The following is a 23,788-nucleotide window of genomic DNA, read 5'->3' as shown; positions in this document are numbered from 1 at the left end:
ACTGAGCCTCTGACCGAATTTTTGAAGCTCTCTATGCCTCGGTGTTTCTTTCTGTAAAACAAGGGTAGTAATGGAACCTACTCTGGAGAGTTTTTGTGAGATAACGTGTGTGTGTGTTCATGTGTTTGTGACTGAGAGAGAGAGAGATGCCTGGTACAGACTTTGCCACATGGCTTGTGTCCAGGCAGTGTTGGTGGTGTTAGCAGTAGCTACAGAAGATTCTAGGAAAGGTGTATCGCAAGTAGCAGAAAAGCACATAGTGAGGACGTCAAGCACAGTAATAAGCTGTATGTAGTAGACTTTTGGTAAGGCATATAATTTTACACAGTGAATAAAGTGGCTGGGTTATTTTGTTTTAAATCTTAGGTCTTTCAAGGTGGGGTGTGTGTGTGTGTGTGGGTGGCAGTTTTTTCTATATATCTGTGGGGGATTTGTTCTAGGACCCCCTGCAGATACTAAAATCTGTGGAGCTCAAGTCCCTTACATAAAATGGTACAGCATTTGAGTATAACCCATAAATTTAAAAAACCTAGTATAACATAAATACCATGTAAATAGTTGGTATGCAGTATTGTTTGGGGAATAATGATGAGAGAAATTCTGTGCATGGTCAATAGAGACACAATTTTTCCCTCCCACATTTTCAACCTGCATTTGATTGAAGCCACAGATATAGTACCCATGAACCTAGAGGCTGTCTAAGTTTTCCTCATTGTTATTGCATTCCCTAAAAGTATTTTGGAAATTAAGTCAACTACAAAATTGCTCATAGAAGTGACTCCTGTATTATATCTATAGATCTAAACAAGCTGTTGGATACTCAGATATTTGCTTATTCATTCATGAGGGAGGGTAATTTTACCTACTAAGTATATCTGAGTACTGCGGAGGTATGTTTGGAAATATAGCACACATAGAGGTACTCAATAAGTGGTAACATGGAATATTTATACATTTTTAGAATCCAAATAAAAGATTGTTGTGCTTAAATTATTGTACTATTTATTAATTTACAAAATACATTTTTACTTTTGTCCAAGTCAGATTCTATGTAAGCATTGTTGAAAAGAGAATTTTTTTTAAATTTTGAAACAAGTTTCTAAGTCACTTCTACTACAGGAGGCTATGACATTTTTGTTTATTTAAATTTAGTGGCATTTGATTTATAGCTTGAAGTGATATCATCCTTACAGTTTTATTGTGAAAATACTCCTTTTTAAAAAGTCTGTTTAAAACTGGTTGGATTATAAGTAGAATGAAGCAGAATGATGGAACTATTGCCATAAGCCAGATAATTTAATTATAGTTAATGATATTATTTATGACTTCCTATTATATCATTGTGTAGTTTGCAGTGATTAGTTTTTGGTGTGTGTGTGTTTGTGTGTGTTTGCTGTTTTGTTTGGAAGATAATATTCCTCCAGAGCCTGGTAGTAGCCTCTGTTTAGTTGATCTCATTGGTGTTCACAGTGACCTTGGTTTATTTCTATTTGCTGTTAGGGGTTCTGTCTGTAATGTGTTGCTGACTTCATGCCATGATGGTGTGTGCCGGCTGTGGGCAGAAACTTTATTGCCAGAAGATTGTCTTTTGGGTGAGCAGATTTGTGAGACTACCACTTCCAGTGTCGCCAGCACCCTTGCTCAGGCTGGAAGACACAAAGACAGGATCCAGCATGCCCTTGAGGTATTGTATGATTTAAGAGGGTAAATACATTTTAAAGATATGTGGGTCTGCTGGAAATTCATAAGCACATGGTATGTGTGCTTTGTATATAATGAGGAAATCAGTACATTACATTCTCACACTTCTAAAAGTACTCAACTTTATGCCACTCAGAAGCCAGAAACAGACAGTAATGGGCTCAGACATTAGTTTAAATTGTAATGTAATTTTAGATCTTTTATCTTTCACGTCAAATGTGAAAATCCTTAGGAGTAAGTAGTTTTAACCAGTAAAACATGTAAAGATCCTCAGAATTGGTTGTAACTAAAAATATGTTAATTTGTGAGGGTATGCTTATTCTAATTAAAAATGACTATTTTGTTCCTTTACAAATATTGTTTATTAAGATATTAGACACAAATGAACACATATTATTGTTTTTAGCTTCCATGGTTGAATATTTTGAAAGTAAAATAATTTTTCCAATTTTTAAATACAGTATGGAGTGAAGTATTTTATAATAAAGTGTTTTAAAAAACATGTATATACTGTATACTACATATATAAACTCTCTACATTACTGATTTTATATAAAGTTTTATATAAAGTAGGCTTGCTCTGATACTTTGTCATTGAGCACTGTTTATACATTTCTTTCAATATTCAAAGCATAAATGAAATTAAAAATAGAAGTCAGAACAGAGATAGAAAGACATAGAGCTCCCACCCACTTGAACCGGTGCCCATATGGGATGCCGGCACTGCAGGTGGCAGCTTTACTCGCTACGCCACAGCGCCCTCCCCACATTTTTAAAAATTGAATGTGGGCAACAAAGGAAAAGAATGGGAATTAAGTCTGGAGTGTGGTCTCAGGAGTGGGTTAAATTACAGAATAGGAAGTGCTATGAGATGGGTTGTGATATGAAGAGGTGATCATGCCAAGAGTGACGTGGTGCCATGTTCAAAACTGTCCACATTACCAGGTGCTAGGGAGGAATTTTTATCATGTGTACATGGCTCAACTCAGACATCCCATAGATCAGTGCTTTAACAAGATCTTCTCCATCTACTCTTGTCTATGTAAATTCTCCTTGTTACTTTTGTACCCTGTTTTTTTCTTTACAACAGAGATCATGCATTTGATGAATCACCTGGAAATTTAGAGTGTTAGAATTTTGCAAGGTGTTATTCTTTGGTAGGAAGAGTCAGGTATTTTGTTTTACTTTTATGAGTAATAAATTCCATCTTATCCTGGGGATATCCTGGAAATAAAAAATCTTTGACCTTCATTGTCTCAATAAGGTTTTTTTTCTTGTTTTGTAGGTGCCATCTAAACATATTTTTGAGCAATTACTTTTTGCCTTGAACTATAAAATTTATAAGAACTATAGAGAATATATCCAGAATTATTCTGCTATAATTAAGGAAATTTCCTTTAAAGTGGTTAGGTTTTACAGAATGGAAAATCTTAAAATCCTTACAAATCATTTAAGAATGACATTTATTGGACCTTCCAGAATTAAACCCAGCAATTATTTTTCTATTTTAGACAATACATCACTTGAAAAATTTAAGGAAGGGACAAAGGAGGTCTTCTGTCCTTGTAACTCACACTGACTTAATGCATGACCAGGTGGCAACACATGAAGTTCAGAGACACATTTCCCACCATGCAAATGCACTGTGTCATTTCCACATTGCGGCAAGCATCAACCCTGCCACAGGTAAAAGATAGTAAATTTTACTTCTTACCAGTATGTTGAAATAAAGAGAAAAGTGGGCCTACCTTTAAATTCTTTTAAAATTTTGTGTTATTGGTCCTTGTTGCCTTAAAAAAATAGTCCTAATTGGAATAAGAATACAAGATAAAGTACTGTTTCGTAAATTGGGACTGTGTGGTTCTCAGGGTATAATTTCAGTGATTTTAAGCACCTTTGTTTGTCTAGAATATAATAAGGCTTCCAAGCAAATGAGAGCTTTAGTTGAGCCTGGGAACACAAGTGGTAGCAGTCTGGTTAATTAGTATAATTTTTCTCTCAAAGTACTTTAACTATTCTTCTTTCTTTATAACCTTATCTAAATATATTTTACCAGGTTTTCCTTGAATCCCATCATATCTTGTTTTCCTTCTTTGTAGACTTTCTTATAATAAGAGAATTTTTTTTCTTGTAATGTTGGTAGCTCTTCTACATGTTCTTCCCATGTAGCTGAGAAGTATTTTGAGCTTCTATTTGGGGGAATATGTATTATTTTTGCATAAAAACTTAAGAGAAAGGCTGTAAATTTAATATTATATTACAGGTAGAACTGCATATAAAATTAGTTATATTTTGTTGAAATTATGTCTATGGTGTCAGAGTGAAGAGGGATTTTATTTTAAAATGCTTACTATATAAAGATAATATTCAATAAATAACAGTTCCAAAAGGGTGGTCTTTAGCAGTATCTTTAGGTGTGTTTCCAGTGCATTGTAGTCATTTGAGCACTTGAAATGTGGCTAATCTGAATTGAGATGTGCTATAAAATATACATTGGATCTCTGTAAGTGTAAAAGAGATGTAAAAATATTTCATATTGAGTGCTTGTTGAAATAATATTAATTTGCATGTATTGAATCAAAGGAAACATGTACTAAAGTTAAAGTTAACTTTACCTGTTTCTTTTTTACTTTATATAATGTGCTACTAAAATATTTATTAACTATTTAAAATTACCTATATACCATGCATTTATGGTTTGCATTTTATTTTTACTGGACATTGCTGTGATGGCTGATTAAATTATATTAGCATTTCTGATCTAGCATTTTAATTGTATTTAAGAATGTCTGTTTTCAAAATGTTGATAGTTTTAGATTATTATAAATTTTTAGCTTTTTAAAAAGAACTCTTGAGTTATTGACTATGGTAAAATTATAACTTCAAAACAAAATGCAGGGGCCAGTGCTGTGGTGCAGTAGGTTAATCCTCCGCCTGCGGTGCTGGAATCCCATGTGGGCACTGGTTCTAGTTCTGGCTGCTCCTCTTCCAATCCAGCTCTCTGCTATGGCCTGGGAAAGCAGTAGAAGATGGCCCAGGTGCTTGGGCCCTTGTACCCGCGTGGGAGACCCGGAGGAAGATTCTGACTCCTGGCTTCAGATTGGCACAGCTCCGGCGGTTGCAGCCATTTGGGGAGTGAACCAGCAGAAAGAAGACCTTTCTCTCTCTCTCCCTCTCGCTGTCTGTAACTCTGCCTCTCAAATAAATAAATAATGTAGTCAGTGATTATCTGCAGTAAATTGGTTCTATGTCAGAAAGCCTGGCTTTTTAAGTGTATACACGCTCTTAATCAGGGTCATGGGATCCTTGGACTGTTCAATGTGCATGAATATTGTAAGGCCTGGCTGTGTTCTTGTGGTCGGTAGGCTTTCTCTTCCAACGTTTGGCTGTTTTCATCTTTTAACTAATTTTATCCATAGTCACCCTAACTTAGCAACACACTATTTTTTTAAAAGATTGATTTGTTTATCTGAAAGGCAGAGTTACAGTGAGGCAGAGGCAGAGGCGGGGAGGGGGGGAGAAGGGGAGAGAGAGAGAGAGAGAGAAGGGAAAGAAGAGAGAGTGAGTGAGTGAGTTCTTCCATCTGCTGGTTTACTCCCCAGATGGCCGTACTGGCCAAAGCTACACTGATCCAGAGCCAGGAACCAGGAGCTGCTTTCTGGTATTCTGTGTGGGTTTGGGGTCCCAAGGACTTGGGCCACCTTCTACTGCTTTTCCAGGCCATAGCAGAGAGCTAATTGGAAGTGGAGCATCCAGGACTTGAACTGGGGCCCACATGGGATGCCAGAACTGCAGGTGGCACTTTACCCGCTATGCCACAGCAGCGGCCCCAACAACATACTATTTTTAAAATCACTGTAAAAAATATTTAGCTTTGGGACAGTTGTTGTGGTATAGGGGATAAAGCTGTCATGGCGGCATCCCATATGGGCTCAGTTCATGTCTTGGTTGCTCTACTTCTTATCTAGCTCCCTTTTAATGTGCCTGGGAAAGCAGCAGAAGATTGCCCAAGTGCTTGGGCCCCTGCCACCTACCTAGGAGACCAAGATGAAGTGCCTGACTTTTGCCTGGTCCAGCCCTGGCTGTTGAGGCCATCTAGGGAGTGAACCAGTGGATGGAAGACCAAACTCACTCTCTCTGTCTCTTTCTCTCTTTCTGTAGCTCTGACTCAAATAAATAAATAAACCTCTAAAAAAAGTATATAGCATCATGCTTTTATAGGTTTGCATGTAAATATAACTTTTATGTTTACCAAAGTGATTGCTAAATGTAAATAGTTTTGTGGTTAGGATTCATCCTTTTTCATCTTGCTTCAAGGAATATTTTTGAACCTATAGTAAAGCCAAAAGAATAGCACAATGAATGCTATATGCTGTTACCCAGATTTACCACGTTACCCTCTTGTTGTATATATTTTGTTCTCACTGCACCACCCACACTGCCTGGGGACCTCCCTAATTATACTCCTGTATATCTTTGCTTCCTTCACTCTTGGTTTTTGGTTAAAGCATTTGGAATAGTTATTGAGATGACATGACCTTTTTTTTTTTTTTTTAGAAAACTTTTATTTAATAAATATAAATTTTGAAAGTACAACTTTTGGATTATAGCGGTTTTCCCCCCATAACCGCCCTCCCACCTGCAGACCATCCCATCTCCTACTCCCTCTCCCATCCCATTCTTCATTAAATTCATTCTTAATTATCTTTATATACAGAAGATCAACTTAGTATATACTAAGATTTCAACAGTTTGCACCCCCCCACACACACAAAGTATAAAGTACTGTTTGAGTACCAGTTATACCATTAATTCACATAGTATAACACATTAAGGACAGAGATCTTAGATGGGAAGTAAGTACACATTGACTCCCGTTGATTTAACAATTGACACTCTTACTTATGATATCAGTAATCACCTGAGGCTCTTGTAATGAGCTGCCATGGCTATGGAAGCCTCTTGAGTTCACAAACTCATACCTTGTTTTGACAAGGCCATAATCAAAGTGGAAGTTCTCTCCTCCCTTCAGAGAAAGTTACCTCCTTCTTTGAAGGCCTGTTCTTTCTGCTCGGATCTCACTCACAGAGATCTTTCATTTAGGTCATTTTTTTCCACAGTGTCTTGGCTTTCCATGCCTGAAATGCTCTCATGGGTTTTTTAGCCAGATCCGAATGCCTTAAGGGCTGATTCTGAGGCCAGAGTGCTGTTTAGGGTATTTGGCATTCTATGAGTCTGCTGTGTATCCCACTTCCCATGTTGGGTCGTTCTCTCCTTTTTAATTCTATCAATTATTATTAGCAGACACTGGTCTTATTTATGTGACCCCTTTGACACTTATTCCTATCTTTATGATTAATTATGAACTTAAACTGATCACTTTAACTAGTAATATAGCATTGGTACATGCCAACTTAATGGGATTTCGAGTCCCCTGGCATGTTTCTAGCTCTACCATTAGGGGTAAGTCTGAGTGAGCATGTGCCGAACTGTACATCTCCTCCCTCTCTTATTCTCACTCTTATTTTTAACAAGTATCAATTTTCAGTTAAATTTAAATGCCTAAGAATAATTGTGTGTTAATTAAAGAGTTCAACCAATGGTATTAAGTAGAAAAAAAATACTAAAAAGAGTAAAATAGTAAGCTGTTCTTCGACAGCGAGGACAAGGGCTGATCAAGTCATTGTTACTCGTAGGGTCAGTTTCACTTTTACAGGTTTCCTTTTAGGTGCTCAGTTAGTTGTCACAGATCCAGGAGAACATAGGATATTTGTCCCTTTGAGACTGGCTTATTTCACTCAACTTGATGTTTTCCAGATTCCTCCATTTTGTTGCACATGATCGGATTTCATTTTTTTTTTTTTACTGCTGTGTAGTATTCTATAGAGTATCTATCCAATAATTTCTTTATCCAGTCTTCCATTGATGGGCATTTAGGTTGATTCCATGTCTTAGCTATTATGAATTGAGATGCAATAAACATTGAGATGTAGATAGCTCTTTTATTTGCCAATTTATTTTCCCTTGGGTAAATTCCAAGGAGTGGGATGGCTAGGTCGTGTAGTAGGGCTATATTCAGGTTTCTGAGGAATCTCCAAACTATCTTTTATAGTGGCTTTACCAGTTTGCATTCCCACCAACAGTGGATTAGTGTCCCTTTTCCCCCACATCCTTGCCAGCATCGGTTGTTAGTTGATTTCTGTATGTAAGCCATTCTAACTGAGGTGAGGTGAAACCCCAGTTGGCTGTTTGGATTTTCTCTTTTGAAATATGTCTGTTTAGGTCCTTGGCCCATCTCTTAAGTGGGTTGGTTGTTTTGTTGTTGCGGATTTTCTTGATCTCTTTGTAGATTCTGCTTATTAATCCTTTATCAGTTGCATAGTTTGCAAATATTTTCTCCCCTTCTGTCAGTTGCCTCTTCACTTTCCTGACTGTTTCTTTTGCAGTACAGAAACTTCTCAATTTGATGTAATCCCAGTTGTTAATTTTGGCTTTGATTGCCTGTGCCTCTGGGGTATTTCCAAGAAGTCTTTGCCAGTGCCTATATCTTGCAGGGTTTCTCTGATGTTCTGTAATAATTTGATGGTGTTGGGTCATAGATTTAGATCTTTAATCCATGTTGAGTGGATTTTTGTGTCTTGGGTCTTGCTTCATGCTTCTGCATGTGGAAATCCAGTTTTCCCATTACCTTTTGTTGAATAGACTGTCCTTGCCCCAGGAATTGGTTTCAGCTCTTTGATCAAATATAAGTTGGTTGTAGATGTTTGGATTGATTTCTGGTGTTTCTATTCTGTTCCATTGGTCTATCCATCTGTTTCTGTATCAGTACCATGCTGTTTTGATTATAACTGCCCTGTAGTATGTCTTGAGATCTGGTATTTTATGCTTCTGCCTCTGTTTTTGTTGTACAAGATTGCTTTAGCTATTTGAGGTCTCCTGTGCCTCCATATGAATTTCAGCATCATTTTTTCCAGATCTGAGAAGAAGAGATGACATTACCTTTAACCCCCAAATATTTTACAGTATTACTTAAGTATTTGAGAATATATCTCCCAATATAAAGAAGATTTACCTCCATAGCCATTGTACTGTCATCACATGCAAGGGATACGGGTTAGTTTCATGTAATATAGTTCATATTCAAATATAAATTCTGTTTTTAAATGCATTTGATTGCCATTTTTCTTTAAACTACTCTAGTTCAGAACAGTCCCCTCTGTGTCAGTTGACTTATGGAATGTCTTGCAGTCTGAATGTTTGTTCATGGTAAGATTAAGGTTCAATACTTTTAGCAAGAATAGTCTGTAGGCAACATAGTTATAGGATTTATAGTTTACAAATCCTATTTTAAATGGCTTTTTCATTTTTGTTGTGAAAACCGGATTGCCATCCAGGAGTTGCAAAGAATTACTTATTTTTTAAAAATTTTATTTATATATTTGAGAGGCATTTACACAGGAAGTGTAAGTGTACACTTATACAGCAGAGAGAGAGAGAGAGAGCGCGCGCTCCCATTCTCTGGTTTGTCTCACAAATGCCTGCAATGGCTGGAACTGGGCCAGGCTGTAGCTATGAGCTGGGAGCTCTTTCTGGGCCTTCCAGATGAGAGGAAGAGACTTAACTTCTTTAGCCATTACATGCTATCTTCCTGCGTTAGCAGGAAGCTGGAATTTGGAGCAGAGCGAGGGCTCAAAACTCAGTATGAGATGCAAGTGTCCAACCTGGTGGCTTAACTGCTGGAATAAACATCTGTCTTTGGAAGGAATAATTTAAGTATTGTTTATTATTGATATTTATCAAATAGTTTATGCAGTTTGACTATAGGCTTTTACTTCTTTTCACAGAGGACAATGTTGTTCTTCTGTGAATGAATTATGTATAACATGATTTGAAATTAAGGTGATTGGTTTTTTAATTTATCCTATTTTTTGTTAATCTCTTTTTAAAAATTATTTATATATTTGAAAGTCAGAGTTACAGAGTGAGAGGGAGAGACAGAGAGACCTTCCATCTGCTGGCTCACTATCTAGGTGGCCACAATGGCCTGGGCTGAAACAGGCCAGAGTTAGCAGCCGAAAGTTCATTGGGTCTCTCACATGGGTGGCAGGGGCCCATATGCTTGGACTGCCTTCCACTGCTTTCTCAGGCCATTAACAGGGAGCTGGTTTGGAAATGGAGCAGCTGAGTCTTGAACCAGCACCCATATAGGATGCTGGTGTCACACACGGTGGCTTTCTTTACCTGCTGTGCCATAGCATCAGCCCATCATGAATTAATCTCTCTCATGAATTTAAGTCACCCTAAGTGGAGAAATTTTGCTATAATTAAAAGTTTTTCCATCTTTGTGTGTTCTTTCTTGGCATTATTAACACTCAACTTTTTAGCTTTGTGTAAGTGTATGCCATTAGTTCTTTTTAAAATTTAAAAAATTTATTTATGAATGGGGGCAGGAGGTGGGCAGGTGAGTTGGGAGAGGGAGTGAAAGAGCTCCCATCTACTGGTTCAAATGCCTGCAGTGGGTGAAACTAGGCCTGGCTGAAGCTGGGAACCAGGAACTCAATTCAGGGCTCTAAAAATTACTTGATCCATCATTGCTTCCTGCCAGGGTCTGCATTAGGAGGAAACTGGAGTCTGGACCCAGAGTCAAGTATTGAACATTGGGTACTCCATTATTGGACGCTGGTGTTTTAACTGATGTCTTAACCACTAGGCTAAAAGCCTATCCTATTATCCTATCAGTTCTTGTGTTCACATTTACGATTAAATTCAGTTAAAGTTTTACAAATTCTACTACAGTTATATTGACTTGGTTAGCACCATTTCTAAGTAAGTATAGATTAAGCACTTGTCATATTTTTAAAGAAATTAAATTAACTATTCTGTTTCCACAGATATCCCAAATGTCCTGGGTGGTACTGCCTTTAACATTGATGATGGAAATGGGGGCTTTGTAGTTCACTGGTTAAACAACAAGGAGTTTCATTTTACATCATCTACTGAAATATTCATGCATCAATTACGAAAACTTTCTGAAAAGCAAGTAGATCATGAAAGTGATGATGCTGATAGAGAAGATGAGGATCATCCACAGGAGGAGAGAGAGAGGGGTTTGCATATGAAACTAGACCATGGTTAGTATCCTGTGTGCATTTTTCTTTGTCTCCTGAGTTATCGATTTTTGTAGTGCCACTTTTGGTTTGGAATCCTTCCTTTCTACTTTTTCTCTTTTTAACTTTTCTGTTCATTCCACAAGTATTTACCATCCATCTACCATGAATGGGCACTGTGCTAGCTTTTGCAAACATGAAATTCTCTATATTTTCTTACAGCATGTTGCCTTGAGTGACATACTGCTTTTGGGGAGACAAGTTTTTTGCATGGTAATAATAATAATAGTAGCCGGCCCCGTGGCTCACTAGGCTAATCCTCCACCTGCAGCGCCGGCACCCCGGGTTCTAGTCCCAGTCGGGGCGCTGGATTCTGTCCTGGTTGTTCCTCTTCCAGTCCAGCTCTCTGTTGTGGCCCGGGAGTGCAGTGGAGGATGGCCCAGGTCCTTGGGCCGTACACCCACGTGGGAGACCAGGAGGACGCACCTGGCTCCTGGCTTCGGATTGGCGCAGTGCACCAGCCGCAATGCACCAGCTGTAGTGGCCACTTGGAGGGTGAACCAATGGAAGGAAGACCTTTCTCTCTCTCTCTCTCACTGTCTAACTCTGCCTGTCAAAAAAAAAAAAATAGTAATAATAATAATGCTTTCCTTTAAAAGTAAGAATATAATAATTTTGGCTGGTGCCGTGGCTCACTAGGCTAATCCTCCACCTTGCGGCGCCGGCACACCGGGTTCTAGTCCCGGTCGGGGGGCCGGATTCTGTCCCGGTTGCCCCTCTTCCAGGCCAGCTCTCTGCTGTGGCCAGGGAGTGCAGTGGAGGATGGCCCAAGTACTTGGGCCCTGCACTCCATGGGAGACCAGGATAAGTACCTGGCTCCTGCCATTGGATCAGTGCAGTGCGCCGGCCACAACGCGCTGGCCGTGGTGGCCATTAGAGGGTGAACCAATGGCAAAAGGAAGACCTTTCTCTCTGTCTCTCTCTCTCACTGTCCACTCTGCCTGTCAAAAAAAATATATATATATATAAAATAATTTTTAATTCAGACAAGAGAATAGTTTTCCTTTTTGGTTATTCCCCTTAGCATAAATTGGAAATAGATTTATAGTTTCTAAAGATAGTATGCCATTAATTATAGTCTTGTATATAAATGAATCTTTATACTATGATTAATTAGTACACTGAAAAATGTACTTTCTGGTTCAGAATTATCCCTGGATAGAGAATCTGAGGCAGGTACAGGATCTTCAGAACACGAAGAAGGAGAAAGAGAAGGAAGTCCTAGGACCTGTTCACGACCCAGCATACCAATGCCACTACCCACGGTCCTGCTTGATCGGAAGATTGAAATGCTGCTCACCGAGTGGAATAAGAACCCTGACATGTTGTTTACAATACACCCTGTAGATGGTACTTTCCTAGTATGGCATGTTAAGTATTTGGATGAATATAACCCTGGAATCTTTAGACAAGTCCAGGTAAAGTTAACTGATAAACTAATTACTACATTAAAAAAAAGAATGTTGTGTATGTTCAACGGGCTTTCAGAATTACTAAAAAATTTTGTTTTTGATAAGCAACTGAAAAAAAGAATACTTAGTCATGTTTCCAAGGGATTGGTGGCCATACATTATGGTTATTTTAAAAGAATAATTTTGACTTAAAAATACTGTTTATTTGAATATATATTTGTTGATTTTTCTGGGAATTCATATTTTGAATAAAATTAAGAAAATACACTGAAAATGTGACTCAAAATGATTCCCCCTTTAGCCTCAGTTTTATTAGCAAAATCAAGCTGCCTGCACTGTTACCTTTCTCACCTTTATTGCTGTTTACATCTGTGGTTGTGGTCATTTTGATGTACAAGCAAGGCACTTGAAATGTTTTTTTTCTTTTTCCCTTTGGTTTTCTCATGGATCAATAGAGATATGATTTACATACATAGAAGAAAAAGACCTTAAAGAAAATTGAGAATGATACTTTTTAGGAAGCTGAGATTTGACATTTTCATAATAGATGTGATTTTGTATAAGTATTTTTGAGAGGTGCCAAGTATCTTACACTGAATTGTGTTTTTCAGGTTTCTTTTTCTTCTCGGATTCCTGTTGCATTTCCCTCTGGCGATGCAAGCTCTCTCAGTAAGAATATCATGATGTATGCCTGTGTGAATTGTACAAAGGATTCTCACTACACTCTGTCTCACCAAGAGGTGATGTCTACAGGCAGCCCTCAGGGATCTCAGCCACACTCTAGATCACACAGCACGCATATGAACATTGTTGCTCCCACAGTAATGATGGTCTCTAAACACATAGACGGGTCTTTAAACCAGTGGGCAGTCACTTTTGCGGATAAGTCTGCCTTTACCACCGTCCTGACTGTATCCCACAAATTTAGATACTGTGGTCATCGATTTCACCTCAATGACCTGGCATGTCATTCCGTTCTGCCACTGTTACTGACATCCTCTCATCACAATGCTCTGCTGACTCCCGAATCAGATTGTCGTTGGGACTCAGACAACAAATTAAGTAGATTAATGGATCCTGTAAAACATGTGAAAGGCTCCTCGAAACAGCCGCTTAGAAACGCAGCAACCCGTACATTTCATGACCCCAATGCCATCTACAGTGAACTTATTCTGTGGCGTGTAGACCCAATAGGGCCTCTGTCATACACTGGAGGAGTGTCAGAACTGGCTCGAATCAACTCCCTGCATACCTCAGCCTTCTCTAATGTGGCTTGGCTTCCAACTCTTATTCCCAGTTATTGTCTTGGTAAGTGTTCATTCTAATTGTAAAATTAATAAGAATTTGAAATTGTTACTTGTAATCATTTATATTTGTCATTATTTAGATGATTGTTAATCTTCAGAGGTAGGCACCAGGCTTAGTTTTACGTTTTTAATCTTTTTCCTCACCTAATCTATTTGTTAATTAAATTTTTGGTGAATTTTAGTTTTTTCCCCCAAGTAAATTCTTTTTAATTGAATGTTTATTTATTTTCTTCTACTTGAAAGGCAGAGCATGATGGAGGTACAGGGGCGGGGTAGGAAGGCTGGGCCAGGCCAGAGGCAGGAGCCTGGACCTTATGTGTGTCTGTTAAGTGGCAGGGGCCAAGCACTTGATGCAGCCTCTGCTGCCTCGCAGGATGCATTAGTAGGAAGCTGGATTGAAAGTGGAGTTGCTGAGGCTTGAAATGATATTCTGATATGGGATGCAGTCATCCCAAGTCGCAGCTTAAGCCACTGTGCCATGATGTCCACACCCATGGTTAATTTTATAGCCATTATTTTATTTGTATTTGTTTATTTGTATTTGTTTAGTTGTGATACTGGAAAATGGTATTGCCACAAAGAAGAGTGAAAATACTTGTTTCTCCTACTTCAGCCAATTATAAAAACAAACTACACATTATAACATGTAAACCATTATATTATTACCTAGGGCCTTATTTTTCTTTCTCAGGCACATACTGTAATTCTGCAAGTGCTTGCTTTGTTGCTTCTGATGGCAAAAATCTGAGACTCTATCAAGCTGTAGTAGATGCAAGGAAATTATTGGATGAATTGTCAGACCCAGAATCATCAGTAAGTATTTTCTAATCTCATTAATATATCTAAACTGATAAGGAATTCTCTTCTTACTTTGTTTGGCACCTTTATTTATTAGTTGGTGTTTAGGAAGTGAGCATATGATCTGGGTTCTATATGACATACATATGGCACATTTCTTCTTTCTTAATTTGTATTCTAAGATACATGAAACAAAATTTCAGCATACATATCACACATCAATACATTTTACATATAAATATATTTTTTCTAAAATAGTATTCTTAGCATTTTTTACTCTCTAGTTTGGCCTTATTAATCTTGTTTGGCTCGAAAAAGGTTTTAAAGGCATTCTTCCTTCTGTTATTCAAAAGGCATAGATACAGAGAATGAGAGGGGGAGAGAGAGAGCTTCTGTCCACCAGTTCACTTCCCCGATGAACACAATGGCTGTGGATGGGCCTGGCTGCAGGTAGGAGCCAGGATCTTCATCCAGGTCTCCCATGTGGGTGCAAGGATCTGAGCCACCTTCTGCTGCTCTCCCAGATGCATTAGTAGGGAGCTGGATCGGAATTGGAGCAGCCAGGACACGAACCGGCACCCATATTGGAATGCCAGCATTGCAGGCAGTGAGCGGCTTAAGGTTAAGCCACATCACTGGCCCCTGAAGGCATTTTTATCAAGCTTTGTGTGTAGGTTGGAAAATCTGAACTTTTCCAAGTCAGACTTACAATTTTATAAAATTCATTTATTAGAATATGTTGTCACTGGGTGGAAATATCTCTCTCTGATTGTCCTGTGTTTGAACTGAAGTCATATGTTATTAAAATCCAAACTTGAACACTGAATTTTTTTAAGATTTGTTTGTTTATTTACTTGAAAGTCAGAGTTACACAGAGAGAGGAGAGGCAGAGAGAGAGAGAGGGAGGGAGGGAGGTCGTCCATCCAATGGTTCACTCTCCAGTTGGCAGCAGTGGCTGGAGCTGCGCCTGTCCGAAGCCAGGGGCTTCTTCCGGGTTCCCCATGCGGGTGCAGGGGCCCAAGGAGTTAGGCCATCTTCTACTGCTTTCCCAGGCCATAGCAGAGAGCTGGATCAGAAGTGGAGCAGCCGGGTCTTGAACCGGTGCCCATATGGGATGCCGGCGCTTCAGGCCAGGGCTTTAACCCACTGCACCACAGCCCCGGCCCCTGAATTTTTAATTTATGTATAAAAACTTCTATGAAACAATAACTAATAAAAATATTTACAGTATTGAAAACCAAAGATTATTTTTTGAGCATCTATTTTGTACTACTAGATATGTAATGGATTCATAGTGAATATTTTGGTGTCTTTCTTTAAAGAATTTTTAATTTTGTTAAGGAGAAAAATTATTAATAAATAGCAGCTTAAGACAGAAGAGCTATGTAAGGAAGGTGTATAATTAATTGCCAAGAGGATAGCTCTAGATTTCATAGTTCAGAGGGAAGAGAAGTCAGTTCAAAGTGGACATAGACATCTTTTTTTTTTTTTAAGATTTATTCATTTATTTGGAAGTCAAGTTACACAGAGAGAGGAGAGGCAGAGAGAGAGAGAGAGAGGGAGAGAGAGAGAGGGCTCCTCCATCCGATGGTTCACTCCCCAGATGGCCGCAGCAGCCAGAGCTGCGCCAATCTGAAGCCAGGAGCCAGAAGCCAAGAGCTTCTTCCAGGTCTCCCACCCAGGTGCAGGGACCCAAGGACTTGGGCCATCTTCTATTGCTTTCCCAGGCCATAGCAGAGAGCTGGATTGGAAGTGGAGCAGCTGGGACTTGAACTGTCACCCATAGGGGATGCCGGCACTGCAGGTGGTGGCTTTACCTGTTACACCACAATGCCGGCCCCCCAAAAGTCTTTAGTAAAGCCAGTATTTGGATTCTTTGTTGATGAAGAGATAATATTCTGGACAACAAATCCTTTTTCTTTGTATGAGAGAATGGCCTGAAAATAAGTATGGATACAAGAAAGTATATCTATAAAGCTTGTTCCAGGAATAGTGAGAAAACCATTTGGACTGGACTCCCATCTTGTTGTAGAGAAAGTTTCAAAAGGTAGCATCATAGCATTAGTGTTGGAAGATCCTGTAAAGGTCACCCAGCCTAGCCTAACCAACTTTCTGGTGCTCTCCTTATACTGCATGCCTGTGGGTTTGTCATGTGAATACCAGTGAGAGGCTCAACTATCATACAGTTTATTCTGTCATGAATTACTGTCATCATTATATTTAAATTAATTTGTGAGACTGGCATTGTGATTGTGACATAACGAGTTAAGCCATCACCTGTGACATCAGTATCCCATATGGGTGCTGGATTGAGTCCCGGCTGCTCCACTTAGGATCCAGCTCCTTGCTAATGTGCCTGGGAAAGCAGTGGAAGATGGCTCAAGTCCCTGGGCCACTGCACTCATGCGGAAGATGCGGAAGAAGCTCCTGGTTCCCAGCTCCTGGCTCTGTCCTGGCCTAGCCCCGCCATTGTGGCCTTTTGGAAAGTGAATCAGCTGATGAATGATCTTCCTCTCTCTCTGTCCCCAGCCCCAACTCTGCCTTTCTAATAAATTAATCTTTTAAAAAAAGAAATCAATATGTTTTCCATAAATCCTATTTGTTTGTCATCTTCCCACTTTGGTAAGTATAGTTTCGTTTGCATATGAGAGGACTTCAGATGTTCGAAGACATCTGTCATGTAACCCCTGAGCCTTTTTTCCCCACATCAAACCTTCCTGCTCTGTCCATCAAGTCTCTTTAACTTTTTACCCTGACCCTGGTTACTTTTCTGAGCAGCTTTTAGTTTGTCTATACTATGGGCTTCTTAGGATGTCTAGAATACAGCAATACTGTGGTCTCTTTCATTAAATACTTTTTTTAAAAAAAAGATTTATTTATTTATTTGAAAGCATTACACAGAGGGGAGAGAGAGAGAGAGAAGGAAGAGGTCTTCCATCTCTGGTTCACTCCCCAAGTGGCCGCAATGGCTGGAGCTGTGCTGATCCAAAGCCAGGAGCCAGGAGCTTCTTCCAGGTCTCCCACGTGGGTGTAGGGACCCAAGGACTTGGGCCATCTTCTACTGCTTTCCCAGGCCATAGCAGAGAGCTGGATCAGAAGTGGAGCAGCTGGGACTTGAACTGGTGCCCATATGGGATGCCGGCGCTTCAGGCCAGGGCATTAACCCACTGCGTCATAGCACCGGCCCCCATTAAATATTTCTACGTTTTGCAATCACTTCATATTGTTTGTATGTAATTTTGATGCATATTGAACTGAATCTTTTTTTTTTTCTAATATTTAAAGGTAGAGAGGTTTTCCACCCTCTCGTTTACTCCTCAAATGGGAACTGAGCTGATCTGAAGCCAGGAGCCTGAGCTTCTTCTGGGTTTCCCATGTGGGTGCAGGGGCCCGAGGACTTGGGCCATCATCTACTGCTTTCTTAGGCCATAGCAGAGAGCTGGATCGGAAGTAGAGCAGATGGGACTAGAACCAGTGCCCATATGGGATGCCAGCACTGCATGCGGCAGCCTCACCCACCACACCACAGGGCCAGTCCCTGAACTGAATCTTTTTTTTTTTTTTTTTTAAGATTTATTTTAGTTTTTGAAAGGCAGAGTTACAGAGACAGGTAGAGACAGATAGAGAGGTCTTCCATCCGCTGGTTTACTCCCCAAATGGCCACAGCGGCCGGACCTGAGGTGATCCAAAGCCAGGAGCCAGGAGCTTCTTTTGGGTCTCCCACATGGGTGCAGGGGCCCAAGGGTTTGGGCCATCTTCTACCGCTTTCCCAGGTGCATCAGCAGGGAATTGGATCAGAAGTGAAGCAGCTGAGGCTTGAACTGGTATGCATATGGATGCCAGTGCTGCAAGCTGGGGTTTTAATCCACTGTGGCACAGCGTAGGCCCCTGAACTGAATCTTAATTAAATATTCCAAAGTCTTTTTTCCCCTTCATTCCATATTTTGCATTTGAATTAGGGGACAAAATGGGAGCCTGTTTTCTGTAGTATGTTTCATTTTCCTAGTCTTACCTTTATATTAGAATCTATTTTTTTGATTATTCATTCATTCATTCATTTGAGAGACTAAGTAAGAGAGCTCCTATCTACTGCTTCACTCCCTAAACACCTGCTGTGGTTGGGGTTGGGCCAAGGGCAAAGCCATGAGCCAGGAATACAATCCAGGTCTCCCACATGAATAGCAAGGATCCAATCACTTGAGCCCTCACTGCTGCCTCCCAGGGTCTGCATTAGCAGGAAGCTGGAGTCAGCAGCCAGATCCAGCAGTTCACACGTGGGATGTGAGCATCGTGATCACGAGGTAAATGCCAGCTGCCCCAGTATCTTTTCGAATCCATCTGGTGTTACTCGGGCAGCAGCCCGCTGGATGAAATCAGATGCTCTGTAGTGACTGCTACGTTTCAGCTGTCAGTCCACCTTGTTTGTGTGTAATTGATTCATATTAAGCTGACTCTCAAATATCCCAGTCTGTGTTTATGCTAGTAAACCATGTCTCCTTTTATGGTGGACTTATGTCTCCAACCTATTTGTTAAAAATTATTTGTACATCTTCATCTAAGTCAACTACAAAAGGACAACTCTGAAGACAAAGCCTAGTAGTATACATTAAAAATCTTTTTAAATTTTTCTTATCTGGAATATTTTCCAGCTCGTCTCAGGGATTTCCATGAGGCAGTTTCTTATGTACTCTGCCAATAAAATACAGCCTGTCTACCAAATATCCTGGAGTAAAGAAGGAAGTCAAATTTATATGAGTGATTTATTTCAGTTTATATAGGTTTAATGTGTATATGTTTGCATCTCTTGATGACTAAAGCATTGCCCTAGACAGACATCAGCCTCCTTGTTCTGCCTTACAGAAGTTCCTTTTTAACAGTTTATCAAGTTGAGGAGATTCTCCTATGTGTTAGCTACTTTTCTTGATGTTTTCAAAGAACCAGTTATTTGTTTCATTGGCCTGTTTGTTGTTTTCTTATTTTGTTTTCATTGATTTATGCCCTTTGTTGTTTCCTTCCTTCTGCTTGCTGTGGGGTTTTCTTCCTCCCTTCCCATTCCTCTTCCTATTTCCCTTCCCCTTCCCATTTTCCCACACTCCCTCTCTCCCTTCCTTCCTTCCTTCTCTGGGTTCATGAGGTGGAGCTTAGATTATTAATTGGAAACTTTTCTTATTTTCTGATGCATCCATTTAGGGCTGTAAATTTCCCTTTCAGCATTGCTTCGATGTTTTTATATGCAGCCTTTTTGTGTTCATTCAGTTCGGTATATTTTCTATTTCTCGAGAATTCCTGTTGGACCCTTGGGTTATTTAAAAGTGTGTTTTTCAGTTTCCAACTATTTGGAGACTTTCCCGTCATTTCTAGTATGATTTCATTGTCGTAGGAAAACACACTATATGATTTTAGCCCTTTTAAACTCATTAAAGTTTTTTTATGGCCCAGACATGGTCTATCCTAATATGTTTTCCACGAACACTAGAAAAGAATGTATATTTTGTTGTTGGCAGTATGTTTGATGAATGTCATTGAGACCAAAGTTTTGATTGAGTTCTTCTGTGTCTTAGCTGATTTTCTAATTGTTTTATCAGATGTTGAGAGAGGAGTGAACTCTGTATAATTGTAGCTATAATTATGAGTGTGCTCATTTCTCCTTTTTGTGCTTCACATTTTGTGTGTTCCTTTTGTTTGCTGCATGTACATTTAGTTCAAAATCAAGGTATTGGCAAAGCCATTTTCTGGTGGCTCCTGGAAGCCTTGGTGTTCCGTGGCTTGTAGCCGCATCACTTCAGTGTCTGCCTCTGGGTTTACGTGGCCGCCTTCCCTCTGAATGTCTGTGTGTCCCTTTCTCATAAGGACACCAGGCATTAGATTTAGCAAACCACTGTTATCTAGTATGACTTTATCTTAAACTGGTTATTACTGCGAAGACCCTATTTCCAGATAAGGTTACATTCTTAGATTTTGTATAAACATGAGTTTTTAGGGGGATACTATTCAACCCACTGTACTAACCAACTATTTTTTTCTCCCATTAATCATTATACCTATAGTTGCATAGTTAGGAACCTCCACTGTCTTTTGAGCCTCCATTCTCTCTTAAGCCATTTTGATTTTCAAAGCTTCATGCTCTAAGGAATTCTGGAATGTTTGCCTTTAAAAATAGAGTCCAGGAGCCAGTGTTGTGGTGCAGCAAGTAAAGTCACTGCATGCAATGCTGGCATCCCATATGGGTGCCAGGTGGTGTCCCAGCTGCTCCACTTCCAGTACAGCTTCTTGCTGATAGCCTGGGAAAGTAGTGGAGGATGACCCAAGTGCTTGGGTCCCTGCACCTACATGGGAGACCTGGAGGAAGCTCCTGGCTCATGGCCTTGAAGCCCTGGCCATTGTGGCCATCTGGGGAGTGAACCAACAGAGGGACCATCTCTCTGTCTTAACCCTCTCTCTCTGTAACTTTGCCTTCCAAATAAATAATTAATCTTTTTTTTTTTTTTTAAAGAACTAGATGTTTTAAAGTTAGGTGTTATGCATGAAAACACCATCAATTTTTTGAACTTCTTAGTTAGCTTTAAAAATGAGTGCAGGCCGGCGCCGCAGCTCACTAGGCTAATCCTCCACCTTGCGGCGCTGGCACACCGGGTTCTAGTCCCGGTTGGGGCGCCAGATTCTGTCCCAGTTGCCCCTCTTCCAGGCCAGCTCTCTGCTGTGGCCAGGGAGTGCAGTGGAGGATGGCCCAGGTGCTTGGGCCCTGCACCCCATGGGAGACCAGGAAAAGCACCTGGCTCCTGGCTCCTGCCATCGGATCAGCGCGGTGCGCCGGCCGCAGCGCGCCGACCGCGGCGGCCATTGGAGGGTGAACCAACGGCAAAGGAAGACCTTTCTCTCTGTCTCTCTCTCTCACTGTCCACTCTGCCTGTCAAAAAAAAAAAAAAAAAAAATGAGTGCACATAGCCATTGTAATCCATAAGCTGTACTTTGGAAATTTATATTCATTAAATAAAAGTTAAAAAAAATGAGTGCACAACGTTGAAATACTGTTGAATATACAAATTATTGCTGTCAGTTGGTGAATGTTTAGAGGGAGCTTCATGTCCAGCTTGCTGTATTGTATTGACAGAAGACTTACAAGTTGTTGATGATTAACATTTTGTGTTTTTCATTTACAGAAACTAATTGGAGAAGTGTTTAATATTGTGAGCCAACAGTCTACTGCTCGACCTGGCTGCATTATAGAACTCGATGCAATAACTGACCAAGTAAAACATGCTTGTGAATTTGTGACATTAATACACTTTATCCCAGAGTGTTTTATGTATACAATATGTTTAAGTCTCAGAGTAATTCTCTTGTTTGATACTATATACAGCCAACTTCTATTGATTCCCATAGTGAAAAATCAAATGATTTAGGAATTAGTTCAATTCCAGATGAACTTTTATCTGTGACCTTATTTCCTCTTTAAAGGAATTTTATTCTATCAGGGAATCTAGGACCTTGATCTTGAAATGTTGATGGAAAAAGCAGTGCAGCTCGATGGAGGCTTGGGTTGCTATTTTGCTTTTTTTCATTATCCCTTATCTTAACACATAGAGGGCAACCTCAGCCTTAGAGTGTTTGCTTTTTCAGCCCACATGTTGGATATTACTATGAGATTCACTGAAATATAGATGAAAAGATCAAAGTATGAATGTACTTTCTAATCACAAGTCTTTAGGATAGTCAGCATTCCTCCTCAGCTACTAAGAAAAAAGAGAACCCTTTTCTCTGTAAGGAGTTTGTACAACCAATTTACCCTCAGGATATTTGTTTCTTCAAGATCATGTTTATGTACTAAGGGATAGAACTAACATATTCAAATACAGAAAAAGATTACTTTGACAAGGAAGATACCCAATGTATTAAACAGAGAAATGAAGAAAGAGCTGACTGTAATCAAAACAAGCATAGAGTTGCATTATGGTTTTTCTATGGGCCTCACAGTTTATTTTGGGGAAAATGAAATCATTTCCACTAACATAAAGAAATTACCCAATCAGCTCTTTGTGATGGAACTTGAGCTTCTAGACTCGGGTTGCTGAAGCCTCCTGGGAAATCATTAACTTTTTTCCCCCTAGACTCCATGCCTTTGTTCCTCCAGTGTAAGATGAGTGAGTTGGCTTCTTTCCCATAGAAATCCTAATTTTGAATGGACTAGATGTTAACCCTTTCTGCATTCTTTACCATGTGATATTAAAATGAGGGGTCTTGGGGAAGTTTGGGGAAAATGCATGTTAGGAAAAAACTGAGTGAATTTCAGTTTTTTTTGCACCAAAATAAACTCTTTTTAATAGAAAACTTTTATTTAATAAATATAAATTTTGTTAAGTGTCGGTCCCCGTCTTCATGGAGGAACGACACAGGACCCTGCGCTGTTCTTTTGTCTGCTCGGCCCTCCCCGGGTTTGCTGCTGGTTCTTCCCGGGTTGGCTACCGACCCTTCCACCTCCGTGGAAGGGCGGTTCCCCCTGCCACATTCCCCACTTCTGCGGGGGAGCGGCGCACTGCCAGCCGGCTCTCTCGGGGGCTGCACAGGTGTTCCTCTTAGATGTTCCCCCTAGATGTTCCTGGTGCATGCCGTCTCTCTCCTCCTTTATAGTCCTCCTCCGCCAATCCTAACTCGGCTGCCCACATGCCGAGTATGCTGCTCTCCTCCAATCAGGAGCAGGATCAGCTCCTGGAGGTCATCACTCAAGTTGGCAAGAGGCAGCTGCGTAGAAGCTGTTTTCTTCTCTCCCAGCGCCATATTGTGGGAGAGCAGATGCATAGAATAAGTCTTAATTCCAGTAACTCAGTCCAGTCCGGGTTGCTCCCCACAGATCCCCCTTTCTTTTTATTTTTTTGGCGTTGATACACGCCTGTCTTCAGTGTCCCGTGGCACACACTCTGCTCTGCTTGCTAGAGTTGCCCACAGGTGCTTACAAGTCCTACCAATCAGGCAAACCGAATCCGGGTCCTCTCTTCGCCATGTTGTGAGGAGGTTTTTAGGCGCTGATGCGTGCCTGTGTTCGGTGCCCTGCAGCGCATGCTCTGTGCCCTGCAGCGCATGCTCTGCTCTGCTAGAACTGCCTGCAGGTGCTTACAAAACCTAGCAATCAGGCAAACCGAATCCAAGCCTTCTCATTGCCGTATTGTGGGGAGACTTATTGATGTTAATTCGTGCCTGTCTTCGGTGACCTGCGGCGCATAAGCTGCTAGCCACCCGCAGGTGTTTATCGTCCTAATCAGGCAGACCGAATCCAAGCTCTCTCATTGCTGTGTTGTGGGGAGGCCTTATTTTTCTCTATTTCTCTATCTCCAGGCATTCCTATTTCTCCTATTTTACTTCTATCTACCAGCATTCCTATTTCTCTCATTTTACTTCTAAACTTCTG

At 40.2% G+C, this 23,788-nt stretch overlaps 1 protein-coding gene across 4 annotated transcripts in view; it reads left to right on the top strand.

Annotated features, from left to right (window-relative positions):
• DMXL2 (Dmx like 2) overlaps positions 1 to 23,788 on the top strand; it is a 167,765-nt gene that overhangs the window by 65,237 nt on the left and 78,740 nt on the right. For all 4 annotated transcript variants that reach the window (XM_008269002.4, XM_051821996.2, XM_051821997.2 and 1 more), the window contains exons 8-14: positions 1,501 to 1,684; positions 3,213 to 3,387; positions 10,593 to 10,832; positions 12,015 to 12,286; positions 12,892 to 13,588; positions 14,279 to 14,400; positions 21,546 to 21,635. In XM_008269002.4, coding sequence (XP_008267224.3) covers positions 1,501 to 1,684; positions 3,213 to 3,387; positions 10,593 to 10,832; positions 12,015 to 12,286; positions 12,892 to 13,588; positions 14,279 to 14,400; positions 21,546 to 21,635 — 1,780 coding nt within the window. The remainder of the gene's footprint in view (positions 1 to 1,500; positions 1,685 to 3,212; positions 3,388 to 10,592; positions 10,833 to 12,014; positions 12,287 to 12,891; positions 13,589 to 14,278; positions 14,401 to 21,545; positions 21,636 to 23,788) is intronic.

The sequence above is a fragment of the Oryctolagus cuniculus genome, chromosome 12 (assembly GCF_964237555.1).
Source record: "Oryctolagus cuniculus chromosome 12, mOryCun1.1, whole genome shotgun sequence".
Taxonomy (NCBI): Eukaryota; Metazoa; Chordata; class Mammalia; order Lagomorpha; family Leporidae; genus Oryctolagus; species Oryctolagus cuniculus.
The sequence above is the reverse complement of the archived record's forward strand: the minus strand, read 5'-3'. Positions and strand labels throughout refer to the sequence as shown.